At 42.7% G+C, this 12,077-nt stretch overlaps 1 protein-coding gene across 2 annotated transcripts; it reads left to right on the top strand.

Moving 5' to 3' along the window:
* Positions 1 to 969: 969 nt before the first annotated feature.
* Positions 970 to 11,119, top strand: slc38a2 (solute carrier family 38 member 2). Of its 2 annotated transcripts, none has more exons than XM_086146880.1 (16): positions 970 to 1,329; positions 2,438 to 2,548; positions 2,641 to 2,722; positions 2,821 to 2,936; positions 4,308 to 4,381; positions 4,471 to 4,563; positions 4,936 to 5,011; positions 6,370 to 6,452; positions 6,579 to 6,637; positions 6,884 to 7,045; positions 7,142 to 7,221; positions 7,349 to 7,449; positions 8,172 to 8,296; positions 8,377 to 8,521; positions 8,616 to 8,713; positions 9,175 to 11,119. In XM_086146880.1, exons 2-16 carry the CDS (start codon positions 2,439 to 2,441, stop codon positions 9,289 to 9,291), a joined length of 1,521 nt encoding a protein of 506 aa, XP_086003006.1. In that variant the 5' UTR covers positions 970 to 1,329; position 2,438; the 3' UTR covers positions 9,292 to 11,119. The 2 variants fall into 2 exon arrangements, with proteins under 2 accessions (XP_086003006.1, XP_086003005.1); XM_086146879.1 differs by having other exon boundaries at positions 1,182 to 1,329; positions 2,803 to 2,936.
* Positions 11,120 to 12,077: the final 958 nt, after the last annotated feature.

Genomic DNA, 12,077 nt, shown 5'->3' on the forward strand with positions numbered 1-12,077 from the left:
TTGGAGTCAGATTTGCAATTGCAAGAACTCAGAGGAGTATCTTATTCTCTAATCAATAGCATGCAAATTGTCATCTGGTAATAGTGCATATCTCATCATCATTCTTCTCATTCTCTCTCTCTCTTTCTCGCTCTCTCTCTCTCTCTCTCACACACGCACACACACACACACACATAAACACAAACATACACACACACACACACACACACACACACACACACACACACACACACACACACACACACACACACAGGCATACATAAGAACATATTTGGTCCAGAGAGAATGTTTCTTTTCCCTTTTACAGTGGTAAGAGACAAGAGTTTTGGCTGCCTGTTGTTTTTTTTTTTTTTAGATGTTTTCAAACTTTAAATTGTGGTGCTTATAATCATTTTAATCCAGGTTGAACACAAAGTGGATAACGAGACAAACAAGAGACGGAGTCACTTAAGGTCATTTTTTTTTTTTTTTTGACTTTATCCATTCTCATTTTTCTAGAAAATCAAAATAATTTGTGAACAACATTTGGATTACATTGTTGTAAACGCCCAACTTTTTTCTACTCTGTTTTATTTATTTTACCATGTATCGCTCCGAGAGGGACGGCAGCAACGAGCGCTTCCGTGCTCAAGTGCGCCCCTTCAGGTGAGGCACAGTACTGTCTGCCTCACCTTGAGACTTTTCTCCGCAGTTCTCTGCTTTACCTCGGTTTGCTGTCCTGGATTTGACCCAGAATTGCGCGAATTTTATTTGAGGAAATGCTAGAAAAAAAGATTGGAATAATACAGATGACACATTTACATTTGACTTTTACCTGACCGTTGCGTCTCGTATTGTTTACAAAACACTTTGGCGCTGCGCGTAACACAGAGTCCGCCCACATCAGCGGCTCAGAGTCGTCCCCCTCCCCCTCCCATTGCATCCCCGTCATTCCACCGCCCTCCTCCCCCTCCTGCACTCTAACGAAGCTGATGCAATGCTCATCATATAAAGGGTCGCTCCTTACCCATCCATAGAACACACACTTCGTCCGAACGCGTCGCATCTTTGGGAATTTTGGGTGAATAAGACGGAATTAATTCAATTCTGTGCTTTTACGCACCAAAACCTTTTGACTTGAGACTATTTCCAATCGTACTGTTTTCCGATAGATTGTAAGATTACATCAGTTCTGGTGACAGCCTGTTCATTCTCCTTTTTCTCTTAAACGACAAAAAACCTTTATACATTAACAAATCTCGAAGGATTTGGAATCCTTTTATTTAAATCGGTGATTTTTTTCCGACTGTGAGACGGATTTTATTGGCATCCCTGCCATATCTTCAAAAGGTAAGAATGTCAGCATCTTATTATACTGTGAAATGTGTTTGAATGGCGAAAAAATGAAAAATATAACAGAAAATGATTTTTTTTTTCATAATTATTGTGACTGCAACGGCGTTAAACGCCTTTAACGGGCGTAATTTGCGGTTGTCGGATCAGACGCTCCTCGGCTGCGGTCTTTTACCATCGACGCTTATAGTAAGCGTTATTACGAAAAGAGAGATAGAGGGGAAATATTTTAGAGAGGAAATGAAATGTATTTAATGTTTTAAAGGTGTAAAGCGACGTTTTGTTCCAGGTCAGTTGCGGTCAGGATAAATAAATAAATGAATAATGAGTTAGTGATGCTGCAGTGGAGAATTACTGGCACATGGCGAAACACACACACACACACACACACACACACACACACACAAATTCTTAATATCGGAGGCGGGATAGGAGAATTTTGTTGGATGTGTATGGAGGTGAGACTCGAACCAGACGCCGTGCCCGTAAATGGACAGCACGTGCCTTTGTTTCCCCGGCGCCGGTGGAGGAAGCTCGCCCCCCCCCCCCCCCCCCCTCCGCGCACAACGGCGTGCGTGTGTTTGGCGGGGGCCTGACATCAGAATGTGATCCGGGGAATATAACACTGATTTTTCACGAGACTCTTCATCCATAAAAATTAGTTGGAGGAAGACGCGCGGACTGATTCTGCCGCTCATCATGTCTGGCTTTGGCGCAGAGTGTGCGTAAAAGTCAACAACGCGGACTGCGGGTTTTTTCTTTTTGTCTTCCTTTTTTTTCGCCTTCATTCCCATAAAGAGGGGTGCAGGACGCGGTTGCCGGTCTGGTACTTTTCCACTGCCGGTGCGTCAGCCCCCCCTTTTTCCCTCCGCCTCATCTCCATCGCTCTCCCCCTCCCTCCTCGGTTGAGTCATATGACCCAGCGGGAGCGCGCCCCGCTCACTACAATATTGATCATCCTGAAAGGCGTGAACGCGCACGGTGTTAGTCGGGTGGGGGAGGGAAGAAGGAAGGGGTGGGGGCCGCGCTGCGGATGACGCAGGAAACATGGCGCATGGAGTCAGACTGCAGAAAATTACATCAGATCTTTGTCTCTCCTGTGCAGGATGAAACAACCAACAGAGATGAGCCGCTTCTCTCATGAGGAGGACAGCAGCAGCTGCAACAGCAGCGAGTACCCCTACCCAGACTACAATAGGAAGGTCCCCCCAAATGGGTGAGGCTGACTTCTTCAAGCTCTCCCAACAGTCCTTTATAACATGTGCTTGAAATTGTAATAACTCCAAAACACTGTCCTCTCCTTTAAAGACAATACACAGATATCGAAGCGGAGAGTCAAAACTTCCTCCCCGAGCAAAATCTTGGAAAGAAGAAGTACGAGACTGAATATGTAAGAGCTTTTCCCAACCTCGAACGAATACATCTGATAAAGATTCATGAGTTTTTTTCTATTTTTTGTTTTAATTCAAGTGTGTCTCTCCTCCGCAGCACCAGGGCAATGCTTCCTTCGGCATGTCAGTCTTCAACCTGGGCAACGCCATCATGGGCAGCGGCATCCTGGGTCTGTCCTACGCCATGGCCAACACCGGCATCGCCCTGTTTGTGTGAGTATGCGTTTTATTTAAATGGTTTATTTCCTCTTATTAAAATAGGTTCGTGATTGGAAAAAAAAAAGGTAAGCAGGAAAAATTTCCAATGAAGGAGCGTCGCTGAGTCGACCCCGTGTAGGGTTCGATAAAGCAACCCGAGGCCTGCACACGCAGCTGTGTGAGCCTCAAGGTTGCAGGTCAGGATGTTCTGGAAATATGCAGGAGTTATTTTTCACACCCACTGCATCTGTATGCGCGCGTGTGTGTGTGTGTGTGTGTGTGTGTGTGTGTGTGTGTGTGCGCGCATTCACACAATTGTCTGGCCCTGAGCTGCACCTCATTCCTGAGTCAAAAGTGTACAGATGTTGCAAAAGATATTCTAGTGTTTACTGAAGATAAGGAAGTGGAAATATCTCATTTTTAAAGTAATGATAGAAGAGGTATTCAACTTCTTTGTTTTTTTTTTAGACTTGATGATAATTTTTCTGTGTTGTAACACCCTATGTAGTATTTTGTGCATCGCTGCTTGTCTTTACAAGTCGTGCTGGATACATGAGCTGCTGGCAACATGCCTCAAACGTCAGTTTACAGGCGCAGGGAGTGTCAGGAGGAGTAGCTTAGTTCAGCTAATCCTGACCATTGTTACATAAAGAGAACAACCCCCTGAATGAATGCCATGGTGCTCTCTGAGTGCAGGAAGCTAGGGATTACTAAACCAAAGCTCCAGCTCTCACTGGTGGAACACATAACATCAGAGGAGGTTTGCGTTCATCTCCTCAGACTCGCGCCATCACAAATCATCCAGAGCATGAGAAGCAATAAGATCGAAGAGAACCTGCCAGGGGGGAGGAGGTGCTGCACCGCACCCCAACCCCCCAGCCAGGATTTCTAATGGTAGATTGATTTTCAGCCGTGCTATTAATACAACGCCGGCTCTGCGATATCCCGAATGTTGAGAGAGAAGAGTTTTGTCCTGTGAAACCCTGCTGATGCTGCTTGTGACTCTCAGGAATGTCCTTGCTTTCACAATCAAAATGTCAGGAAGTGAAGGTTGCCATTAAAAACTGTTAACCCGATGAATCTCTGTATTACACTCATGTTGGGATAGTGACAAAATAAATTAATCAGTTAATAAGTTGGTAAAAGAACAAAGGGCTCATTTTCTACCCATTACACTTATTCTTTTCAAACACTGAGGCCACATTTGCAGATATCTTGAATTAAGAGTGTGTTTGCTGAAAAGTATCCAACTATTTGTCGATAGTGTTCATTGCTATATATTCTATAGATTCATTAATGTTTACATTAATCGCTGCATTTTCTGAAAATAGTTGAAAAATGTGTCAAAAATTGTCAAATAATTTAAGAATCTCATCTTGATTGCAGGATTCTCCTCGTGGCCGTCGCCATATTCTCCTTGTATTCTGTCCACTTGCTACTGAAGACGGCCAACGAAGGAGGTAAGTCAAAGTCCACAGTCCAAAAACACCTTTCTCTCAGTTCATTCTGGGATGTTCGTTTTTTGAATCGCACGTGTCCCTCTCTAAAGGTGCACTGGTGTACGAGCAGCTCGGTTACAAAGCCTTCGGGATGCCGGGCAAACTGGCCGCCTCTTGCTCCATCACCATGCAGAACATCGGAGGTGAGGGATTGCCGGGTTTTAAAGGAACAGATCCTCTGCCTCTTTTTTTTTCATGTATTATGTAACAATAATTGAACCGCTCACATAAATGTGGCTACCATGTGTTTATTCCACAAGTAGAAACACTGTCCCTCTGTGTCTAAGCTAAGCGTAAGGGGGTGGGGGCGGGGGTGGGGGGTATTGGTGGAAAGAGTTTTCCACCAGAAGCGCAGTTTCCAGTTAAAAAAACACGAGTCATCCTTCACACTAATTGTAAACACTTTTTCAATCTGTGGAAGCTCCAACCCTGCGCAAATATTAGACTTCTTTAAATTTGGACTGGGAGCGTTGTGTAGTATGTCACTAAAACCAACTGCTGTCCTGTGTTTTCAGCTATGTCAAGCTACCTCTACATTGTCAAATACGAGTTGCCCATCGTCATTCAGGCCTTTCTAGGACAAAGCAATGGGTGAGTTGTTAGATTTGTCTTTTCAACCATCTGCCTTCTGATCTCTTCCTGGACAGGAAACTTAAGAAATTATGTACCATTTCCTTATTACTCCTTATTGCTCTCGGCTAACCGGCATTTTTCAGTACAGGTTTCGGTCTCTGAATGTGACAGAAACACAATGACGGCATTTCATGAAAATAAAAAAAATCGTGTTTTTAGGACATCATTCTATTTCAATGAATCATAGATATATTTTGCTTTGCATACTTATATATTACTTTTTTAATTTTGTGTAAAAATCTGCTGACCAGCCTGCTCAGTGGCCAGAAGAGGTACTGCTCATATATTACATTTTTCTCAAGTTCTTTTGATAAATTAAAACCTATTGACCTAATTTCTCTGTTTGAATAACAGACACTATAATGTACACTGAATACAGGTAACTTACATGCTTGTTGTCTGTTTTAATACCTAAAGTAATCAGTACATTTTATCCCAGAAATTTAAAATAGTGCTATCATGAGATTTTTAGAAAATCAGCATTGTTTCAAAATTTAGAACTTTGATTCACTCAAAGATATAATAATTCAAGCGTATTAATGTAAGAATCTTAGAGGTTTATATGGAAACAATGGGTGTGGTAAAGTGCAATGAACAGTAGATGGCTTTCGATTTTGTTTTTTTTTTTCTCTGAGCGAGAGAAGGTAAAGCCATATCTTTGTCTCCGAGAGGAGCGAGGGGTCTGGGCGCTTACATGGAACCAACAGCTCTCAGTGTTTCCGAGTGGCCTTTCAAAGAGCTCTTTTAGTCGTTGGCAGGCCAGTGCCGCATGGAGACAGAACGCAGGATGAGCTCACTTCAAGTCTAAATCATTGATGTAGCTCCTCTCAGTGCTGCTTTGTTTAATCTATTTCTGTGGGTGAGGCTGTCAACCTGTGTGCATTTGATGTGTGATGCTTCAGATGCAAAAAAACTCCCCCAAACTGCAGGCTGAGTTTCCTAATAAACATAATAAAAGGTGATGTTTCATTTTTACAGTAAGGCTTGTTATTCAAGGGAAAAAACGTGATTCATTTTCTGCTGTTCGAATGGAAAAAAAATATCTTTCATGATCTTCAGCTGTCCTCTTTAAGGATCGAGAAAGAAATATTTTCATCTGTTTAAGGTTTAAAATGTCATTGTGCAACGGAAAATAAATGTAAATGTGTGACTGGATTATGGAATTGACTCAGTCCGGCCAATTCTAAATGTAAACGCATTTTCTCCGGACTGTATGATGTGATAGTGGAATAGATATAAAAGTGAAAGTCTTTAAAAGAGAAACTCTTTGTTTATAACATATTTACTGATATCTTCTTGTTTTTCATGTGTTTCAGAGAATGGTACACCATAGGAGACAACCTGGTGCTGCTCGTGTCGCTCATCATCATCCTTCCTCTCTCACTGCTCAGGAACTTGGGTAAGGAGTGTGTGTGGTTAAAAATGAGGTTGAATATGTCTCCCACACACTTTCGGGTGGGAGACACTTTAAAATAGAAGAGTCCTATAAAGATGGGGGCTAATGTTTATGTTTCCTCCACAACAGGTTACCTTGGTTACACCAGTGGTCTGTCGCTGCTCTGCATGGTGTTCTTTTTGATAGTGGTAAGTGAAATGCTTCACCAATTCTTAAACACACACACACACACACACACACACACACACACACACACACACACACACACACACACACACACACACACACACACACACACACACACACACACACACACTCACACAAACAGGTTTTTAGACTCTCGGTATATAGCAGAATAATCTCTTAAAAGACCCTGAAAAATGAGATGTAGAATGAAAAATAAGAAAAGTAAATTATCCACTTGTTTACTGCAGGTGATTATCAAGAAGTTCCAGATCCCATGCCCTCTGCCTGAAGACGTAAACGCCGTGAATGAGACTCTTAAAATGCTGAATATCAGCATGCCTTCTCTCAACTCCACTGCTGTGGACTACAGTGACGCCTGCACGCCCAAATACTTTGTCTTCAACTCTCAGGTGACGTTTTTGTACTTTATCCCAACAGCTTTCAAATTCTTTTATATCATCAGCTGTGTTTTAATTGGACAGTTCTTTTCCCCCTCCCCCCATTAGACTGTCTACGCCATTCCGATCCTGACCTTCGCCTTCGTGTGCCACCCAGCTATCCTGCCCATGTACGAGGAGCTCAAAGAGTAAGCGCTTTTACCTCAAACCTGGAACCCCGGCTGCTTTCCAAACAGCCGTCTCCCATCACTGCGTCCCGGTATAAACATTAAACCAGTGTAAACATTAAACCTCTCCTTTCCTCCATCCCCACAGCCGTTCCCGTAGAAAGATGCAGGGTGTTGCCAACGTCTCCTTCCTGGCTATGTTCATCATGTACCTGCTGGCCGCCCTTTTTGGATATCTGACCTTCAACGGTGAGTTCATTGGCATGAACGCCAAGGATGCACTTACAATGGGAATTGGCTATATGTACGCCAAAATCAAAATTAATTTTGAATCAGTGCACCTGAGATGGATGGGTTGGAAGTATCAGAGATGTTCATGACAAGCAGGCATTGTCCCTGAACATTACATTGCAGTGTCGAACGTCACACATTTTAGGGGAACGGCACTCAAGTTCAAACTTAACTGGAACAAAATGCTAGGACTGGAGGTCTGTTACATAACTCTGTGAAAAAGGCCACCTGATACGCCTCACCAGCACGCCAATGGGTTTTGTCTGTTTGTCATGTATGGAAATTTTCCTGGAACATCTAGCTGGTTAGACAAGAACGATCAATCAAGCCAGGATTCTTTCCCCCACAATGACAGGTCAAAACCCGACGCATTGAGAGAGAGGAGATATTGAGAAACCAACTGGTGTTTGTTCAAACCTGCTCAGTGATGTTTGGCTTCTTTTTGAACAAAATGGTGGCACCGGAAGTTAAGGTGTTTCCTTCAAGAAACTAATTGAAATGCCCTAAAAAGCAATGGGACATGTTCAGCTCGGGAGTTTTTGCGTTAGAAGTTTGAACAGAATACTAACATTATTGAGGCGACTTCACCTTTCCAAGCTCCGCCCCCCCTAAATTGAAATATTTTTTGGGTGTTTCGTATTCTGTTGCTGAAATATTCAAAATACCCATCACCCCTACAGTCCACGTGGAGCCCGAGCTGCTGCACACCTACTCCAAGGTCTACAAGTTCGATGTCCTGCTGCTGATCGTCCGTCTGGCCGTGCTGACCGCTGTCACCCTCACTGTCCCCGTGGTGCTTTTCCCTGTAAGTGTCTCAAGAGATCCTGCTCGGATCAGAAATCACCGCATAATGAAAGCGGCCCTAAATGCAATTTCTCTCTGTAGATCCGTACCTCTGTCAACCACCTCCTGGGGGCCTCCAAGAAGTTCAGCTGGATCCGCCACACCATTATCACAGTGTGCCTGTTGGCCGGCACCAACGCCCTGGTCATCTTCGTCCCCACCATCAGAGATATCTTCGGTTTCATTGGTGAGTGTTGCCCCGGATGACAATGTGAAGAAACGCGTAGAAAAAAATGAAAAAAAAAAAAAAAAAAAAAACATCACAATGTCTCTCTCCCCAGGTGCATCCGCTGCCGCCATGCTGATCTTCATCCTGCCCTCTGCTTTCTACATCAAACTGGTCAAGAAGGAATCCATGAAGTCTGTGCAAAAGATCGGGGTAAGTTTGCTCTCAATCATAAACAGCTTAAAAATTGTTTCAAAAGGTATCCAGATACATAGAAGTCACTCCCCTTTAACAAACAATATGGGCTGAGGTGACCAATATGACAAGCTGGTAACATTGACAAGAGCTCTAATAGCTGATGTAGACACTTGTTCTTTAAAGGTGAACTTGCCAAAATACAATATCCTACAAAAATCCAAAGTCCAACATGTTTTGTGTTTGATATTTTGTGATAAAAATAGCGACAACAACTCTTATAAGTTTTTTTGACTTTGTCCAACATTACGTCTTACATCTTTCTCAAGATGGATTAGACATAGCTACTAAATAGTGCAACTTAAGTCCAAATAGAAATAAATTGAACACTTGGTGTTGAAAGGACATGAGAGTTGCCCCTGTGGCCCTGCAGCTGATTTGTATTGATTTGTGCTAAATGTACAATGTCTCACCTCCAGGCTACCGCCTTCCTGCTGTTGGGCTTCCTGGTCATGATCGGCAGCATGAGCCTCATCATTCTTGACTGGATCCATAACGCCACCGCCTCCTCAGAGGGACACACCGACGGGCACTAAACTACACTTCCGAGGGGAGGACGGAGGAAGGGGGTCTCTCAATGCTGGATTGCAGGCGCATAAACAACGAAGATCGCAACACATTGTAAAAGAAGAAAAAAAACACAAAAGACTCACTTGGCACTCAGCTTTGACTTCCTGAGTGATGGACCATGCCATTCCAAGAGAATGTATGCAAACTTTGTACAGTATGCTATTCTGCACCAAAAGCGTGGTGTGCTACTTGTTTCTCTTTTTATTATAACTTTCATTGTCCTTTTTTTTCCTCGTTTTTACCTATAAGGTCAATTCTTTTTGTTGTTGGTTTTTATGATTGTGGTACAGCTGAAAACAAAATTTTGAAGGTGCCTCAAATCAAAGATGACATTGGTCTTAGAGTTCGAACCGCAGCTTACACTCAGGTACGGTGACGTGTGTGACAGTGTGGCTGTGACCTCACGGTTCAAAAGCAGCGAAAATATGCCGAGAGAAGTATGTGAACCTTCCCACATTCAGTAAGAGGCGACAGACTTGAGTGCTCATCATCACAACAAACATTAAGTTCCTTCCAAGATTAGTTTTCTATTTCTTTTTTTTTTATTTTGCCAAAAATGTATTTGTAAAGCATATTTGTATATTGAAAAAGCACTTACTCTTTAGCACATTTGTGGGAAAAAAAACAAACAAACAGACTTGTCATTTTAGAGGCGAGGCCAACTAAACCGCCTATTCAGTATTTTGTAACAAGGCTTTGTTACCTTGCTTTTTTGCGTCAGCTTTCCTTGTAAAAACAGTGTAAGTCAACAGAACCTGCCTTCTCAAAGCCGACACTGGGAGTTGCAGAGGACCTCGCATGAGGGCCTCTCTCAAAACTGTATTTACTCTTTCTAACCTGCTGAGGATCTTGTTGGAATAGCGTGCGCAGCGACGACACTACTTCTGCGAGACCTGGTGGCCGCAGCGCCGCCTGTTCCACCGCCCCACTCAGGGGAGGGGGGGGACTTAAATTTTTTTCTTTATAGGAGAATACTGAATTTGACCACGTACAGTGGTTGTAATATACCTGTTAAACTTGCATTCAAAGCCCTAAAATGTCAGGTACAGCGACACCGAACACCAAACATGTCGAGTGAGAAAGTCAAAGTGAGAGAGTGTTTTAACAATGTGAGCGTTCAGATGGTTTCGCGGTTTTCTTGCTGTTGAAATGTTTCAAAATGAAGACCCTGAGCGCTTGATGCAGACTTGTCTGCCACGGAGTGCGCACACATCTGTGCACATCCGACGGCACACTGTGCTTCCGACACTAACTTAACACATCAAAAACTGTTATTGTCCAACATCTATTTATGGAAGACCGCGAAATCAATGTAATTTAATCTATTTTACTATATTTATATAATATTGTATGTATATATATATATGTATATATATCTATTGAGTTCAACTGTATATATGCTTTTTTTGGTTTGGACTTTTTTTTAACAATAATGCATTGGAGCTGTAAAACAAACAAAATTGTATGATTGAATTAGCCTGGATAAGTTGAAGCTTCATCTCTGTTCAAACTGGCTGAATTATCTTACTGTGTTGATTCTGTGAAAAATGTTACATGTGGAAGCCATTGGCACCGTGGCAGCAGTCTTGTGCCCTTCTTGACCCTTGCACACACACACACACACACACACCCGGCTCAGTGAAATGTTCACGCACATTCTGGTTGGAGAGTATGTCAGTCATCTCTTGACCTCAGGAGCAGAGAGGACTTTGCCTGCCAGTGTTACACTCTTGTTTCAATGAAACACTATGTATATCCTGTAATTACTGACCAATTAAATTCAAAGATAATCTACGACAGAGACTGTTGGTGTTCTTGTGTACTGTCTTAGCTCTACAGCTGCCTTTGCCATTGTGGTGAGTTGGTATTTTCTGGAGTCATAATTGCGATGGGAGGACTGTTTGCATCTGTGCAATGTACAACTTATTTAAAAACAGCATAGGTTCGGAATTTTGGGTCCACTATATGAGCAACATCTAGATTTACCGATAGGAGGCCTCAATAATCCAATTTTACATTTCAGTGACGGTAGCAGCAGTTTTTTGTTCTGCCTGCATCTAGAATATCCATCTAAATACAGCTGATTTTTTTAAGCGGCCTGAATTTTAGGTTCTACGGGAACTTAATCCACAAAACCTTTCATAAAACTTATAGTAGGACATTCCCTTTTCCCACACCTGCACTCTAATGTGTTTAATGTCATACTAGTTTTTAACAGCCAGTCTAGTCTGGGAAACTAGTAGAGAATAGACAGCTCTAGATTCATACTTCCTGTGTGTATCTGTGCTCGTAGTGGCAAAAATTAGGTACTGGTACAGGCACAGTATTTCTATGGGACAGTGTAGTATTTGAGGTGCAGCAATTACACAATCCTCACTACATGTTTTTCAAGGGCAAATGAAAAGGTACTTGTATTGAAATGAAGGCTTTGCCCCTGGAATGGCTTTTCCCTCGACAAAGCTGCCTCCTGGTGGCCAGTAGGACATCATGCGACTTCAAAAAGTTCCATGTTTATTTTTGCTTTAATTATATTGCAGTTCTATTCAGTAGTGACTGCCATGATAATTTGGCTGGCAAGACTTAAACATGTGCAATGAGCAGTGAAAACACAACCATACACCCCAGCAGTTGTGACGCCAAAAGAGAATTGCCTGTTTGTTCTTCAAGAGGGGTGACAATGAATTGTCATTAGATGTCAAATGATCAAGGAGTCTGTGGGGCTTATTTACCTGCAAGACAGACACTGTTCAGT

The sequence above is a fragment of the Fistularia commersonii genome, chromosome 5 (genome assembly GCF_037954325.1).
Source record: "Fistularia commersonii isolate RoL2024-O1a breed Wild chromosome 5, RoL_Fcom_v1.0, whole genome shotgun sequence".
NCBI classification, from domain to species: domain Eukaryota; kingdom Metazoa; phylum Chordata; class Actinopteri; order Syngnathiformes; family Fistulariidae; genus Fistularia; species Fistularia commersonii.

Coding starts and splice junctions, on each gene's coding strand:
- slc38a2 (XM_086146879.1), top strand. CDS start 2,439: ATGAAACAACCAACAGAGATGAGCCGCTTCTCTCATGAGGAGGACAGC. Junction 2,549..2,640: donor AGGAAGGTCCCCCCAAATGG/GTGAGGCTGACT, acceptor TCTCCTTTAAAG/ACAATACACAGATATCGAAG. Junction 6,638..6,883: donor TGGTGTTCTTTTTGATAGTG/GTAAGTGAAATG, acceptor TGTTTACTGCAG/GTGATTATCAAGAAGTTCCA.